We start from the raw sequence: 18,651 nt of genomic DNA, 5'->3' as shown, positions 1-18,651 counted from the left end.
TCATAACACGTGTGTTTGTATTATAATCTGTTTATTTATTGCATTGGTACAATAAAAATGTATTGAATTAACTTTTAGCAAAAACAAATCGCATATATTGTCTAAGTAGGTATGAAATGAGAGGATGTGGTGAAAAAAGACGTAGAAGCTTTAGGTGGAGATTCAGATTAGAAGGAATGTGGAACCAACAAAGATGGGACTTAAACGAGATGTTCCTACGACTCCTAGCAACCGGCTAAGTATGCGCATCGACAAGAATACTGGGTATGCGAAGAACTCAAATAAGTGAATATCTATTGGCACCGTGGTCCGTGACAGGACTTATAGGTACCTTAGAACAATTTAAATACTAAATACTTACTAAAAAACTATTTTAAAACGTCATTGTGTACTGTAAAAATAATATACGAAATGACGAAAAGAATCAAGACCCAACGTATATTTTGAATTAGGCAGAACAACATAATTGTTTTTATCAATTTCGTCAAATTCGAACACGAAACATCTAAAAAAATAATATTAATATATAATCGATATTTTTTTATTTCAAAATGTAGAAAAACTTACGAGGAACCTAATCTTAATAAACCATCAAATATTTTTTGCTCGCTATCAATTAATTGTATCATACATAAAAAGAAAATCTAAAAATCTAATATATTAAGATGTTTATAAATAACACACAAAGCAATAATATTTTAAAGACTATAGTATGTTTAGAAAATAATAATGTACTCGTAAATAATTGGTGAAAAATTCAAGTTCACAGATTTATTTTTGAATTACAACAATCACCTAGATTGACGATATAAAAAAGTGCGAGTTTATAAAGATAAACCAGTATTTTTTTTTTTTTTTTTGGTAAGCCAATTATTTTAAAAAATATAGGGAATTGTTTCCTTTTATATTCTAAAGAACCAAACTAAAACCATCCTTAAAATTAAAGATTGAAGCGTTTTTACTGATCATACAAAAACTCATAATTGTAAAACCATTATATTTATCACTTCACTCAGAAATTAAAATATTTTGCATTAAGAAAACAACAATCAACTTATTATGAATTTCTTAATAACATGCAGTACAAAAATTGAAAAATTATAAAATGTATATTTTAACAGTGTTTCTCAACCTTTGTATTATGGTGACACACTATTAAAATTTTTCATACATTGTGACACACAATAAAAAAAAAAAATAAGAATAATACCTATTAATTTTTGTAAATATAGTGTCAACAAGGTTCGTACATTTAATATTAGTACTTCCCACAACACGTTTGGATTTGCCAGGCGATACACCAGTTGAGAAACACTGCCTTAAAATGTTCCATATTATGCATAAACTTGTGAATAGTTCCAAAAACATATAAAATAATATATATGTAAATCCACGGTTTATCAAAAAAAATTATCATACTCAGGTTACTGGAAAAGGTTTAGAAAACACAGATGTAATCTTTAGTAGTCTATTTATAGAACATGATCATAATATTTCATTTAAATACATTTCACATATTATTCATTATACAATTGTAAATTCGTTAATATTATCAACACTGCATTGAATACCAAAATATGGTAACGGAAATTCATTAATATTGCAGATGGGTCACATTTCTAACACGTTTCTCCTCAAACATAATATTTTTAATAACGTATTTTGAAAACAATTACAAATTCTAAAATAATAATAATATGCAGTTTGATTCAATCATAGTAAGCATTAATAAGGTAAGATAACATCCACTTTAATCTTAAAAACTGATTTTTTTTTTTTTCATAATTCACATTTTTAAATATTTCATCATTGCATAAATAAATTAGACTGTAAGTAATGTTCTAACTTCTGCAAAAAAAAAAATTACAATATGATCTATATAATAATGTACTCATAAAGAGAAGCATACAATATCAGTTGCTACAAGATATTTTCTATCATAAATAGACATTTTGATGAAAACTTGAGTGATAACAATAATTTAACATGTTACTAAATCTGAAGGAAAAATTATAACTTAGCGTACTCTTATGTTTTCTAATACGGCAAAAAACAATATGTAATTAGTAGTTATAAATAGTAATTGATAGTTAAATACAGAAAATATTATTTTACATTATAAAATAAAATTATGAGTAAAAATTATCATCAATGATATCTAGATATAAAATAAAATGTATATTACAAAAGTAGTAGTACATAATATTATCAATTTAAATCATACAATGTTTATATAATAAGTATATAACATTAATTTAATTTTAATTTTTAAGAGTATTAAAATTTCAAATATTTTTAATACATCTTCGAAATCATTTAATTTTGTTACTATATAACAAAAAATAACAAGTGGATGACATAAATTAAAAATAATAGAAGCGGGGTTATAGTAAAGATTCAAATTTGTCACAAAAATAAAATATTAACGAGTAAATGTCAAAATCAATTATTAGCCATTATAAGACTTTGTAACACCTTCATCTGTTCTGGATTCAATACAGCTAAACATGCATTAAATACCTCTTGGTTTGTCTAAAAACATATTTTAAATAACAAAATAATTAATTAGAATTAAATATTTACACAAAATTTGTATTAATAAATAACAAAAAACATAATTTATAAATATTATAATATTATTATATCATCAGTCATCACATCATATTCCCATACAATTTTAGTTAGGTTAGTTAATGTAATTTAATATTTTATCGATTTTTATATTTTTAATTGATTAATATTTTATGTATGAGAATCATCCATAAGGTGAGACTAGATTTTTTTTTTAATTGAGAAGAACAAATATTTTCATGAAATATTCAAATTGTACCACAGGCATTTAGTTATCTTTCCAAATAATAACTTTTTAAAATGATACATTTTTGTTGGCATGGCACATTTGACACTAGATATTTTTGTCACCAGTGTTAAAGAACTCGCTACCACATCCTTTAGTCACTTATCAACAGTCTCTTTCACCTAATTATTTGTTGTTATCCACCTAAATACTTCTTGAGCTCATTAAAAAATGTTGATCATTGTGTAAGAAATCCAGATTATAAGGGAGTGAATAACAATTTCCTATCCAAAGAACATAAAATTCTTGCATTTTTAAACTTTCACCAGTTTCTCAGTTAGTTACAGAACCAGTGGCGGATTTACGGGTGAGTGGGGAGTGTCCATGGGATCTGGATCCTCCTCCCAAATGTTTATATGACATTATACAATTTATAATAATACATATTATTGTGGTACAAGTTTATTTCTATCTATAAATTTGATAAAAATGTATGTATTTAATGTATTTTTAAATTGCGTAACCTTACTTTTTAGAAAACCTACTTTTGTATGTTCTAAATTAAATAAATAAATTAACTTAAATAATTAATTAATAAGCTTGTGTAAGTAATTACAAATTGTTCAATATAATAAAAATAATAATACAGTAAATTTCCGTTAGAAGTCATAGAAGTCTCCTGCCAAAAATCAGGGCTTATAAAGAGCTTATTAAAATTTTTGTTACAATGAAATTTCTGTTAAAACAAAGAAAAAAAATTCGGTCCCCTGCAATTTGTTGTAACGAGATTTTACTATATAAAAATCTATGATTTTTTGGAAAAATAACAATAAGGAATTCAATCAAATCAGTAATAAAAAAAAAAATTGGAAAATATAAAAATGTTTATGTCTGTTATAAATATATGTATACATTTTATATTATATCAAGTTAAAATAAAATACTATAATTACCTGTATTCCATTAACAATCATAATCATTCGCTGGGCAACAGTATGTGACCTGTCAATTGCATCTCGCAAAAATGCTTCAGCAATAATCCTTATTAAACTAGGGATATTGGAATTGTTTTGTCCTAATACCAAAGGATGGTGATTTTCAATGAGCTTACACAAGTAACCGTATACAAATGGAGCTTCATCAGTATCTTCACAAACTGGTAAGTTGCACAGCCTAAAAAATTGTATTGATATTATTTTAAACAAAATTATCGAGTTATCGTTTTTGTTTTACCAGAGAGGTAATATTTCATTAACATTAACAGCTGAACTGTTAAATTCTAATATTTTGGCAATGGCTGATACTGCATTTTCAGTTGCACTTATGTTTTCAGCAGATCGGGCTTCACTGTTGTTGATCACTTGTAGAAGGAATGGCATGATCTCAGCACACACACCCGCAAAACTAGGTCCTCCACACATGCCTAGCACTCCACAGCCATAAATAGCTGCCTGACGAACTTCACTGTTAATATCCGTAACATATCCAACCATAGGTCGCAAGAAATATTCTTGATATTTAGCGCAACCAGGGCCACAAAATTCAATAAGGTCATCAAAGACACAAAGACCCCACTGATGATCAGATGCACTTTTATCAGAATCCTATAAATATGATATTTAAAGTTAAAATATGAAATAAATGAACATAGTAAAATCTTACCAATAGTTTAGCAAATTGTTGTACAATAAGATCAAAATACTGAAAGAAGTCTGTTTTAAAAGTAACAAAAAGAGCATGCAGAATGTCAGTCATTTTGCTTAATTTGTAGACATCATCAGTATCTTCCAAAGCTAGTCTTTCCTCTACAACCTAATAATATACAGTTTACATTAAAAACTTACAATAATAAATTAACAAAAAAATCTCATAAATTCACACCTCATCGTAATCTTCATCTTTGCGTCTTTCAAAACGTTGAGCTTCATTTTCAAAGTGAGAATTTAAATTTTTTTCCAAAGTATGCAATAGATCTTTCATCCATTTGTCTGATAAACATCCTGTTCCCAATAATTCTATGCACTTAAAATTACATTAAAAAAATAAATATAACAATTAAAATATATTAAACTATAATAATTATTTTAAGTTATTTACTTTTCCTAATGCATCATACATCTCAGCACTAACATCTGGTTCAGGTTCAGATTCAATAGCTTGTAAAAGTTCAGGACAAATATAACCCCACATATGTTGCAAATATTCTGGTCCTGTTACAAACAAAAATAATTTGTAAATAATAAATTATAAAGAGGATGAAACACATTGAACTTAATACTAATACTAATCAACAACAAATCTTTAAATTTTAAAACAGGACAATTTACTTAAATATTATACATTATACACAACACATATTACGGCAACATTATAAGTGATTGTTGTAAATTATTATTTTCGTTATAAATTATTGGATTTTACCAACAACAGTTGGTATATTGGTTGATCATTTTTCTTACTTTACAGCTATCTATTTTATTGTATTTATAATTCATTTTTATTTTAAGTTTTTTCAAATATTTGTAATATACTAATATTAATTATATTCTTAATGTTTGTAACTTTATGAGCAATAGCAAATCATAAATAAAAAAATATTGTTCTCATTACATCCAATTTTAAAATAATACCTATTGTTTTATTAAGTGTTAAAAATATGTAATTAGAACTTTGATGACCTGCAAAAAATATTCAGATCCCTAATATGGCCCTTCAAAAATATTAATTAATGACCTATAGAACTCAGTGTCCCATTTAACTAAATAATTATAAAACATATTCTCAAATTTCTTCTTTTATCTTATATAAAACCATAATCTATAAATATAAAGGGAGATGTCCAAACACCAACTCATAAAAAATATTATATTAAAAATAAATATGTAAATACATTTTAGGAAAATATATTAATATTAAAAATGATATATTTTTAATTAAATAACTCGGAGAATTATGGTTAAAGAAAATTTTTAAGTGGATCACATGTCATATAAGGTTAAGAATCACTGGCTAAATAGATACTATAAATGCTTCTTACTACACTACCAAATAATTTGTTTTTTTTTTTTTTAGTCTATTATATAAAATTAAAATTTGACAATTACAATTCAACAGTTGATTTGATAACATTATTGTTTATTATTTAAAGGAAGAAATTAAAAATATTTATCCTTTTACATCTTCTAGAGAAGACAATAACTAAGGTCCACTCTATTGTTGATATGAGACAAAAAGAAAAAAGTTAGTGTATAATACAGTGTTTCTCAACCTTTGTATTATGGCAACACACTATTAAAAATATTCATACTTTGTGACACACAATAAAAATACTTATTAATTTTTGTAAATATAGAGTCAACAAGGTTTGTACATTTAATATTAATACTTCCCCGGCGACACACCGGTTGAGAAACACTGGTATAGTAGCTCAGGAATTAATTTCTTAACATACCTCTTATTTCTGCACACTCCAAAAGGCTAGGCATGCTTTGAGCTGCAGCAATCCGAACATTATCATGGAAATAAAATTTTAATAAAGGCACCATAAGTTTAACAACATCTTCTGCATAGGGTGCAAAACCAGTTTTCAATTCTCGTGCATAACATACAAGCATTTCACAGGCTGATGCCTTGTCTTCTAGACCTGAAGTCTTAATACCAAAGTTTTGCTGTTCCCCTAGGGGTACAAACTGCCATTCGCTATTGTCAGTCATATTACTCATGTCATCATTATCTAACAATGCAACTTCAGGTTTTAATGAAGCCGCAGCCATTACCGGACCAATCACCAAAGGAAGATACTGTTCAAATTGTTGACCTATTAAATTGTTCTTTATTAATAATTAAAACACAATTAATTGAATAACACATACCCATCACTTTACACATTCGAGCCCACGATGATATTAAGTATGAAGTTTGTGGATCATCTTCTGAGAGTTTCTCATCTTTGTTATGTGTTGCCAGCATTAAATCCATTATAACACTAGCGTCCGCCAAAAACTACATAGAACACAATTTTATACATTTCAATAAAATAAATGTTATAATTATTAATTAACTTACTTTCTCTTGTCCAACAGCCAAACCTATCAAGCTAACACATTCTATTGTTTTGCCTCTCAACAGCTTTAATTCAGGAGCAACAGCATTACGAATGATTTCTTTTAAGCATGGCATAAGATGGTCATAAAATTTAACAAAATCTCCTTCGCATGTGTCAGCTACAGATGCAATAGTGGTTACCATTTGCTCTAATACTAGTCGTCTACCACCACCTTTCACAAGATCAGCAATACGGGCTTGCAATATACTTTCAAGTTTTACCATAATCAGATCCATGTAAGATAAAAGTGTTCTTTTTGGGCAATCTTCGCAAAAGTTTACAAGAGCAGCTCCTAAAAATAATTTAAAAATTCAATATCATTAATTTATTATATTAAAAATAATTACACATCTAATAATAGAAATAACTAATATATCTAAATTTAAAACGCCTAAAACTAATTACAATTAATACTAATTTATATGATAAAAAATAATTATAGTCGAAACAAGGAATATTAAAATTAAAATAATAAATTAGGTTTATAAATTATAATATTTCAATATTATACAGTTATTATTATGATATCATTTTCTCCTCCTAATACACAAATATAAATATTTTTGATGAATGAAGTCATAAATCTATGATAACTTAATTCCAAAAATTAAATGTTTTTCCTTGTATTGAATTACATTTTTTCCGACTACAATTTTTACTAATTTTGTATATTTCATTATCTATTAAGATAACTACAATTAATAATTATATTGAAAATATTGAATAACATTTTAATTTAAGTAGATTATAATTTATTAACAATATAATTTACCTGCATGTGCTTGTACTCTAGGATTCAAATTATCTTCAAGTAACAGTAATATAGCAGGCACAATTTTGTCATGGAATTTTTTTTGAAACGTGGGAGCAAAGTCTGCTGCCATCTGTCCTATTGCATTGCACATTGAATATCTTACTCTAGGATGCTAAACAAATAATAATAACATTAGCGATAACATTATTTTGAATTGTAAGTTGTAACATTAAATTACTTACTGGATCTTGTAAGAAAGTTAAAATTCCATCCAAAATTTCTGGGAGCATAGGCAACATTTGTTTATGACAACCTTCGCCTACAGCTGATATTGCCATCAATGCAGCATGTCTAAAATATTAAAATAATTGGATAAATATAAAGAAATAAAATATATCCAAATTATATTTTTTACCTATATTTCCAACTTGGATTGGCTAACATTGATGAGACATTACTTAATATATGTGGCAACATTGTTTTACCACCAAGACCACAAGCTAGTCTGTCCAGTGCAGATTCAGCTATAACACTCATACTTAAAACAAATAATACACAAACACATTAGATACTTTGAAATATTAAAATGCACGATAAAGAATGAATTGCCAATAAAAGTAGTAATACCTTTCTTGGTCAGTTTCATCTGGATCATCTTGAGTACCCCAATCATCATCATCTTCCACAGTAGCCATAAGTTCTAATACCTGTCCAATTAACTGTATGATATACTTAGATGACTCTTTACGCATCATTGCTGGAGCTGTTTCAGCTAATGTAACAATTACTTCAAGGCACATCTGGCGGTATGATTCACTTGCCTCTTCGTTTCCAAGATACTAAAAATATTAATAATATAACTCTGAACAATATTTACATAAAAGAATTAAATTACCCTCAAACACATTTCTACAATATTTGACAACTGAGATCTTAAAAACTTTGGTGCATTTTCAGCTAATTCAACCAATAGTTTAATCAAAGAATCATCTTCTTCAGCTATTAAGCTTTCATTTGTTATCTATAAAAACAAAATACAGTAGTTTTTTTATTTTATTCAATTATTTATAAAGCCTTACTCTCATCATGTTTGGTAATAAATCAGTAAATTGTTTTTGAATTTCTATAACTTTATCATGATGTAATATGAAAGCACAAATAGCTTTCACAGCTTGTACTTGTACCTATAAAAAAAAAAAAATGAATAAGTGAAATTTATAAACAACTAATAGCTGTTAAGACTTACATTTGAATCAGGTACATTTAATGATTGTTGAAGCATTTGTTTTATCACAACCAAATAATTTGATTGTTGATTACCAAAAACCCCAGGTACATTTCTAATATATGAAAAAAATTAGTAAAAGACAAATTTTAATTTAAGTATCAAAAATGCTTTACTAACGTGAACATTCTAAGCGCAGAATCTTTCATATCATTTGAAGGAGAATTAGCACATTGAAACAGGAAATTCAAAAATTCTGGCCAGCTGTTATTACCATCATCATCCAGCTGATTTCTAGCTACCTCGGAAGCAACATCACACATGCGTCTACGTAATATGTCATTTTTTTCATTATTTACGCTTAATAACAAATTGTTTTTAAACTGTTTCTGATTTTCAGGTGACAACTAAAATTAAAAGTTAGTTAAAAAAAAACAAATAAATCCATACATTTAAGTAAAAAAAGAACTAACATGAGAATAAAAATCCATGAATTCATTAGCCATAAGCCTACGCAACATTACAGCTGCCACTTGTTTTTCATCTATATCACCGGCTTGATTTTGTACAGCATTGAATAAATATGATACTTTTGTTTCTAAAGGTAACGCTTGATACGTTTCCTAAAAAGAAAAAAAAATGTTATAATATAAATTCAAGTATAAAATAAAAAAAACAATTACAGTTTACCATCCATATAACCTAATAAGTAGAGGTAATTTAATAGTTATCTTAGAAAAGTCTATTATATACTAAAGTATATAGTTCATAAGGGATAAAAAAAAAAATAGAATAATTTAATTAAACTGAAACCAAGTTTATTGGATTCATTTAATTTAAAGGAAATATTTTAATGAAAATCATTTAACTATTAAAAAAAAAAATGTTAAAATATACTCTATTCATAGAGAGTAAAGTGCTGTGCTGCAGATTAAAACTCATTGTTTCTTCCCACTATAGCACGAAACAGTTAGGCCACCCCCTTACCACCAGTTGCTTTCGAATAGGGACAAATTTAATTTTTGTCAGTTGTATGTGCAGAGATACTATTCTCTCAGTGAACAGAGTATTGAACTGAATTACCACTATCCTACAGTACCATGTAGTTGAATATAGCTCAACTTATAAGTAACTTGTAACCAATTATTTATTTTATATTTGTAAAAAACACAACATGAAACAGTTAAATGGAAACTTGGCTTAAATTAAACCTTTTAATGGTCTAATCTAGAAACTTCAAACTTAAGTAAAACAATATCACGTTCTAAATAATAATGATTACTGAATAAAAATTGAAATAAAAAAATAAATAAAAATAATTAGGTATTTCTACTAAATCATAACAACAAACAAATTTGCAATACCATGTAACAAAAGTTACATTTAAGAAATCCATGAGAAGATTAAAGTAGATATATATAATTTCAGTTGTTAACACAAATTAAATCAAAATCAACAAGTAGTTGACGAGTATTCACAATATTGATACTCAGACTTAAACAGACAATCAGTGGAAACATTACAAAATTTAAGAGAAATAACAGTTTTCAAACGCACACATTATACCTTATAGTTCAAATTACTTATTCAATGAATAAATGCAATGATAAACAGATTATACACTAGGCATTGGAGACAAACGAGGGACTCGAACAACTACCACAACCCTTGAGGTAATGAGGAATAAACGGCCACCCATTCCATAATCGACTTACAGTGAAAAATATTAATTTACCTCGGCGGTCAGTCGCACATTGTTGTCAGTACTCAGCAGGCTAGCGAGTATTTGATGGAAATCACCCATATTGTCGCCTCCGGCCATGATTGAGTTCGTGATGACGGTCTCGGTTCCTGTGATAGTTATTGCGCTGCAAACCTTGTTATCGATGATTAAACACCCGTTAGCGTGTATTGTTGCCGGCAAGCGGATGTCACTGACGACCACGAGTTGTTGTACTACCGGTTAAAATGTATGCCCGTGCTTCGCCAATCCGGCTTTAGTTCGGATTTCGTAATGCGTACTCCGTTCCGCAGGGCCGGCGATGTGCTTAAGAATTCTGAATTAAAGTTTATCTTTTATCCTTTAGTCCTTTAGTCCTTGCTCCTACACGCTGCAAATCAGTAAAGTTGACTGTTGAGGCGTAGAGCATAAAAATGTGAGACTACGGTCCACGGTTCACGATAATGATGGTTTGGTTACGAATATAATGTCGTTCGTACCTTACCTTATACCAAGTAATTAGTATGAACAATACCGCGGCTCGGCGCGGCATATCGTAACGGCGTAGGGATGTCCAACGTGCGTGACAGTGTGACTACTGGCTCGCCATGATGTTCGACGACCATTGTACAAGGTACACACTGGGCCCGTACGGTAATCCTGATAACTACAGAACTGAACTGAATCCAAGGTCAATTTATTAATCATATTTAGCAGCTGATAAGGATTGCCGCGTCCTTGAATATAAGCATTTAAACCACTGGATTTGAATCAAGGTGAATTGATTGTATTGTACTATTATGATTCACGTCTGGTGAAATGAGTCATACTCATAACAAATAAATTAAAAAAATCATTTTGTCAATAATTATCGTTTATCATGAATTGTGTTAATTTTACATCTTCTATTTAGCTCTCATTTCTCAAGAAGATATCATCTCCACGCAGTGTTTGATCAATTGCCAATCAGTGGTAGACGCAAACCATTTTAAAATAATATTTGAAGGGGTTTGAAATGGAACGTTTTACAGTTTTACACGATGTTAAAAAGACCTAATTTCATTCTAACGTAATAAATAATAATCGATTTAATATCGTGATAAAAATTTTGAAAACAAATTTACTTATCAACTTATGACTTAAACAATATAAAAAAGAAAACATATAAAAGAATTCATAAAACGTTTAGATTTAAAATTTGAAATATTTGTCATATAATATTCGTTTACTTAGTCTACTTCATCTTACTAGAATTAAAAAAAAAATTGATGTAGAGCCACATGTTACTTGGTCATCATAAACTCATAATATATTTTATGGATGGTAATTGTGTCGGATATTCCTAAAAACTGATGTATGGACATTTTATTCATTATTATTACAAAAACCAATATCAATATATTTCAATCATAACAGTTGAGTTGCTAAGGGGCTGGTAGGGTTGTAGTCCTTGAAATGGCATTTTACCAATTGCGTCTAAAATTACTTTTTTATATACCAATTGAGCTCAAAACATTTTACAATACCTAAGGAAAATGTATTTACATTATTTTTATTATTTATACCTAGTTATTATTATTATATATTAAATGAAAACACTAACCGATTGATTTGTGAATATTAATACATAATATAATATAAATAAATGAATAAATTTTTTTCACATTTTACAAGTTATTTTATGATTGTCAATTATTCAAAATTAAATACAAGTTACATTACATTATAATTTGTTTCATCACTAAACCTAAAATATAAGGAACACAATTGGTATACTGACCCTAGATGAAAATTTTGTGTTAGGTGCAATTGATCCATGTCCCTTGAAATTTCATGAAAAATTAAAAATGGTTTTGATGTTGTGTGAACATATTGACATATTATTTAGATATTACCTAAGTTAATAGCTTACCTGCTTATATTATAACTAATAGCCTATACAAGGCTAGGACTTGCAACTTACATAAAACGTAACCATTATTAATATATGTTAAAATTGTTGTTATTTCTATGAAAATTGCTACTGTCTAATACCTATGTTATGTAATTTAGGCATCAGTGAAGAAAGAAAAAATAAACAATTAATAATCAAAACATAAAAATACAATAATAAAAAGTAAAAACTATTTAAAACTAGTTTTTTTATATCTAACTATCTTTATTTTTTACTTATATGTTGATCAAATTTTTATTTGTTTTTAATTTATTGGACTAACCAAATTTTTATTTTTTTTCTAAGATTAAACAATTTAATAAAAAAATGTTTGTTCTACACATTGTGCAAGTATCCAGATGCATAGTGTAGTTTTGTGTATTAAAATAACCCCTACGGTAATATAAATCCATGTATAATCCAAAAACATATTATATGCTAAGAATAGTTCAGATTAGGTTAGGATGGATTGTAGGTACTTTACATATATTTTGTCTAAAGATATTATTCAAAAGATAAATGTATAGTTATAATGTTAAACAATTTTTTTAATATGCCCGTATGACTATAGACTATGATGTAGTGTGTACAACCCCCCATCTCTAAGTTGTAAATATTAAATTAAAACAAATCTCCATTAAAAAATCCTGTCTACGCATTTGTAAGTACCTATACTCTATAGTCTATATCTAATTAGTGCAACTGGTTTCCTGGTCAGTTGGATTATTGATTTAGATTTGTTATTATAAAATCAATGTTTTCATAAGACATGACACAATAGAAACACATAAAAATTTAGTTTTGATTTATTTTTCTGTGATACATCATCAACAATTAAAACTGAAATCGTAATTCAGCTCCTTGACTATTTAAAACAATATTGGCCAAACTCTCCCACCCCCCCCCCAAAAAAAAAAAACAAAACAAAACCACGCAGTAAGTAGGAATATCTTATATTTTATGATTTATATAAACGATAAATCCACATTGTTTTAAATAAACATACCATAAATTACAAACTTAATGTATATTAGTGTATCTAATCGACCAAATGTTTTAGAGAATGTTGTACTTGTATAGCAATGGCTGTATATGTGTCTCCATTTTACTAATACGTATATCATACCAAAATATACGTTCAGAATTTTGTGTATTTATAGCTAAGTATTAGAGTGAAATGACTTATTATAACTTATAGGTAAAAACATTATATGTGTTCTCTCATAAATTTTTACGGTATTTTAATTTTTAAGTTCAGTTTTTTTATTTTTTACTCATCATTTACTTACAAAGCAAAATAATCGTAAAAACTGTTGATAAGATATAAATAATGTTATTAGTTTCTTAGCTTTAAGTTTGATCATTTTTCCTTTTCACTTTGAATTCTAATATTTAAGCTAAATACACACAATTAGAATTGCTGAATGTATATTTTGGTATTGTATGCGTTAATATGTCGGAAACGTTAGGTTACGTTAGGTACACGACGTTGTCTTAAGAAAGATATCATTTTTTTTACTAAAGACTAAAATATCTTAGTGTTTACATGACATTAATAGGTTTTAATTTCAAACCGTTTTAACGCCATCATATAAACGTAGTAAATATTATCTATCAAATAGCATGTGTGTACTAATAATAACACACTGTATATTAATAAGCAATAACATAAATACAATTATTATAATTATAATTATTTATCAATATTGAATCTTGATAAAAATGTTATAGATTATTAAATAACTGAAAAATATATTATGAGTACAGATAGATATATTAATTAATTTTAATATTGTTAATACCTATGTATTAAATTTAAATATGATATATCTGAGTTATTTCGTTTGTACTTTATAAGAAATTAAAAAGTATCCATACATTATGTACTATATATTATATTCATAATAATAATGTATACATATACGAACATAATTTAGATTTTAAGTCTTTGCATTAATAGCACTGTAATCTATATCTGAATTTAGTTAAACTAAACTAACTTATATATATATTAAACTAATATTAAAACAATATTAAAAAAAAAATTAGTAAATAATTAATAGTTTTTTCATATATGTGTATCACACCTTTAGTATTTTATAAATTATGTGATAATTTTACGTAAATTTTATTTTAATTTATACATTATTTTTATAGAATTAAAACTCATTGTCTTATCGATCTTTAATCGTGTAAAGATTTTTGATTGTATAAACAATATAAATGTATGATACTATTATATTCCGTTCTCCGAAAAAATGTAGTTTGCAACTACTATTGGTGGTAAAGAGTGGGGATTTTGGTTTTTGGTATTTACGGCGTGAACAGTGTAGATTACGGAACCACATTCTCTCGGCGAACAAAGTTGCAATAGGCAAAATGCCTAAATGCTAAATTGTAATTATTAGAAATATTGAACTCTTTATACTATATAAAGTTTATAGTATCGTAACCTACTTTTTCTATACTATACATCGGGCAAAACTCTATATTAGTGCAAAGTATCATAGGCATACATTTAGGGGGGCTTAGCCTCCTACATTTTTTAAAAGTTTTTCAAGAAATTTAAGGTTATTTATTAGAAAAATTATAAAATGTATGACATAATTCCTAATCAGGATATCTGATAGGTATGTGTTATTTGAACATTTAAGTTTCATGTATGAATTTTGTATTGCAAATTTGTAATAAAATTAAAATGATTGAGCTATACGCAGTGGCGTATTTACCGGGGGTCCAGGGGTACTGGATCCCCTTTAAAACCTCTAAAAAAAAAAAAAAAACTAAAAATTCTTACATATTTGCAAACCTCGATTTATGTAGGCACGCGCGGACGATGCAATTTTTCCCGTGAACAAAATATTTATATAAAATATAGCTTAAAATTAGCCAACGGATGCGGTCGAATGCTCAAAAACCCGCCGCCGCGCGTAACTAAACTTTTCCTTGTATTTTATGTATTACCACTTCATAAAATACCCGTATTAGATAAACATCAATAATTGTAAAAAAAAAAGACGCTTGGATTTTGTACTTTAAAATATAATAAAACAACTATTTTTTATTCTTATAATCTATTAAAAACTATTTCTTTATATCAGTACCTATCTATATTATGTCGGATTTATTAGACCCCTCCCCCAGAAAAAAATTGAAAATACGCCACTGGCTATACGTTAATGTTTTATAACGACTACAATAAAAAGTTATAATACGCCGTTAAATAAATAATTTTGAAGTTTTTATATACATTTATATATGTACGGGGTTTGGGGGGCAAAGCCCTAGTCCCTTCTTCTAACAAGAAAAATTTACGCCTATGCAAAGTATGTTCAACAATAGCTAGTGTATTAAATTTATATTTTATATTTTATATACATCTAATTTTGAGTAGCATCATCTTATTAATTTATGTTGATGTTGAACGGTCGTTTTTATTCAATAAAAATAATATTTAAAATAATTGTAGCTATACAACAATATTATAATAAATAAATGTTATAAGTTAAAAAAATATTGAAACTCTTAGCCCTTGCGGCTCGGAAATAATAATATTATGGCCCTTATTCGAGCGCGCCATAAAATTAAATATTTTAATATTTATTATAAAATAGTATATTAAATCCATATTTCATTAATGTCGTTTCATATTTCTTCTGAATTTTAATTCTAATAATAATTTTTTATTATGCGATTGTTATTTCGATATTATACAACACTAGGCTTATAAAATATATCCTCATAAGTTTTGTATTTTGGTAGTATCGAAATATTGCTTACACGGACCGGCGTTTTTATAACTATGCGTAACGATATAGTAACGGACGACTAGCAGATATGGTCTGCGATGTTGTTGTGCGCGATGACAGTGGTGATAAATATGCGATTAAAATGCTGCAGAATTGGTAATCACCGTCGGCATAACTCGGTTGGTTGTCTATATCCCAAGACGTTAACGAGGCGAAAAGTACACGACCGCACAGGTTCTGATAATGGATAATTATTATCGCCTTGTCGGTTATGCTGCATCCAGACGCGGCGGCCGTCGATGTCACGCATCAGCATCGTACACGGAAATTCTTGATCGGCACAGCTGATATTTAAATTCTAATCAAATCACCCCGCACAGTCTCTGGTATTAGGCCGTTTGACTCGCCAGTACCACTGTCCGATGTCTTATTCGTCAGTACTGCTAGCCGTCACGATCGTGATATTTTATATTTGGTTTCTTTCGGCGATTAAAGATCTGCATTCGTACGTAAAAATTATTATTATTTTTGTTAGTGTTACGTGGTTATAATATTTATTTATAAGTTGATTACGACGAAGAATCGAAAATACATCATCAATATTATGAGCGGTGTGATGAATTAATTTTAATTTGATGTTTGTGTGTGTGTAATATGCTTTAAAGCAGGAATTGGCCAACCCAAATGATCTTGCGGGCCATTTTGGAAATATGTACATTACATACATTGCAATCCCGCCTGACACCTGTTATACCTATTTAATACATAATATGTGTTATATATTATATAATAGTACCTACTTTAGTGTTTTATTAGTAGTTAGTATTATTTTTGATTATCGTATGTTGGCTATAAACATAATATAAAACGTTAACTATTTATTCATATTTTATATTATAATTTATGATAAATGTTAATAAAATAATATGCTAACTAAATAATGTTTGTTATTAATTTTCTTTAAATAGATATAAGGAACTAAAAAACTATATATGCTATGATTTATATTATATATTATGACGTCTGATGCACATTTAAACAGTAACAACAAATGGCGATCTGTTTCATTGCCGAATATTTCGATAAGCGTGACGCCTATCGAAATAGAAATGCAAATTTCGACCGACGATTCGTAAACGTAGCGTTAATAATCGTTAAAAAGCGGATCTTTTTGGAAACGGACAAAAAAGTTTTTCTGATGTTTAATTTGCTGCTGCGCTTAATAAATATATGGCGTAACATAGAATGTTATATCTGTACCTATTTTAATATATAGCTTATATTTATTAGCTATATTCAGTGTACTAAAAATTATGTTTGACGCAAATAAAGTTTTTTGTCAAGTTATTTAATTGTTTATTATTTTATTATTTTGATTTTTTGATTTTATTGTAAAATTAGTTTATATACGACTTGTGAGAATTGTGAATAATATATTGTAAATAGATACTTTTATATATCATTTTTTTGTACCTAACTAGTTTAACACTTGAACTAAAACTAACCTGATGGTGGTTTATGATGACATGGTAACGCTCTCGAGCTCTTGAGCTTAATTAATAATTAATAAATCAAAATATTTTGATATTACCATCATTGATTGTAGTCTATTTTATAATTAATGATATTACTGTTGCGAAGATTCATAACATCTATTATTTAGGTAAATTGACAATACATTGTAATTTTTTAAATTATAATAATTAATTTTAGTCAAAGTGGTATTATACAATTTATTGACTTATTTTATGTATTATAAAATAATAAAATAATTTTATAAATTAATGTACACCATAGAGGAAGACCTCACGAAATTCATATTTTATAACTACTAAAAACTGTGGAAATTTTCTTATTTCAGATACTACTTTCTATTTATATTTTATTAATGTTTGAACTCTTAATTTTGGAACCACTGGAGTTAAAAAAATGACAATTTTCACTTAATCAAATTCAGATATTTTGTTGTATAATTCAAAATATATTAATCATACAGATTTTAAACACTAACATTACATACATTATTATTTTTCATACACAATACATTTTTAAGAATATTTTAAGTTATTTATACTTATTAAAACACAAAGAATATAATATGCATTAGGCACGTCTTTCTTTGATCCATAAGTAATTACACAAGTTCTGTATAAAATTGTTGACTAAAATTAGTTTAACTTACTGCATTACAAAAATACTCATAATATTTTAAATATAATGTAGCATAACTTCCATAACTATACTTAAAATAGATTCTTATAATCAAAAAATTGCATCTGATCTGAACAGTTATTCATACACACTACACAAAGATTCATCATTGAATTAAAATATATAATACATCCATATTCCATATGGTAATATATAT

General features: G+C 27.3%; 1 protein-coding gene across 1 annotated transcript; it reads right to left on the bottom strand.

The window, feature by feature from the left end:
* Positions 1–1,454: 1,454 nt before the first annotated feature.
* Positions 1,455–11,088, bottom strand: LOC113560924 (importin-5). The gene is made up of 19 exons (XM_026967051.1): positions 10,617–11,088; positions 9,355–9,504; positions 9,062–9,288; positions 8,903–8,996; positions 8,736–8,840; positions 8,552–8,677; positions 8,284–8,495; positions 8,072–8,194; positions 7,899–8,007; positions 7,675–7,828; positions 6,863–7,194; positions 6,670–6,799; positions 6,249–6,614; positions 4,895–5,007; positions 4,679–4,819; positions 4,460–4,609; positions 4,031–4,401; positions 3,751–3,970; positions 1,455–2,532 (listed from the first exon to the last, which is right to left on the bottom strand). Exons 1-19 carry the CDS (start codon positions 10,701–10,703, stop codon positions 2,443–2,445), a joined length of 3,300 nt encoding a protein of 1,099 aa, XP_026822852.1. The 5' UTR covers positions 10,704–11,088; the 3' UTR covers positions 1,455–2,442.
* Positions 11,089–18,651: the final 7,563 nt, after the last annotated feature.

This window comes from Rhopalosiphum maidis, chromosome 1 (assembly GCF_003676215.2).
Source record: "Rhopalosiphum maidis isolate BTI-1 chromosome 1, ASM367621v3, whole genome shotgun sequence".
Taxonomy (NCBI): Eukaryota; Metazoa; Arthropoda; class Insecta; order Hemiptera; family Aphididae; genus Rhopalosiphum; species Rhopalosiphum maidis.
The sequence above is the reverse complement of the archived record's forward strand: the minus strand, read 5'-3'. Positions and strand labels throughout refer to the sequence as shown.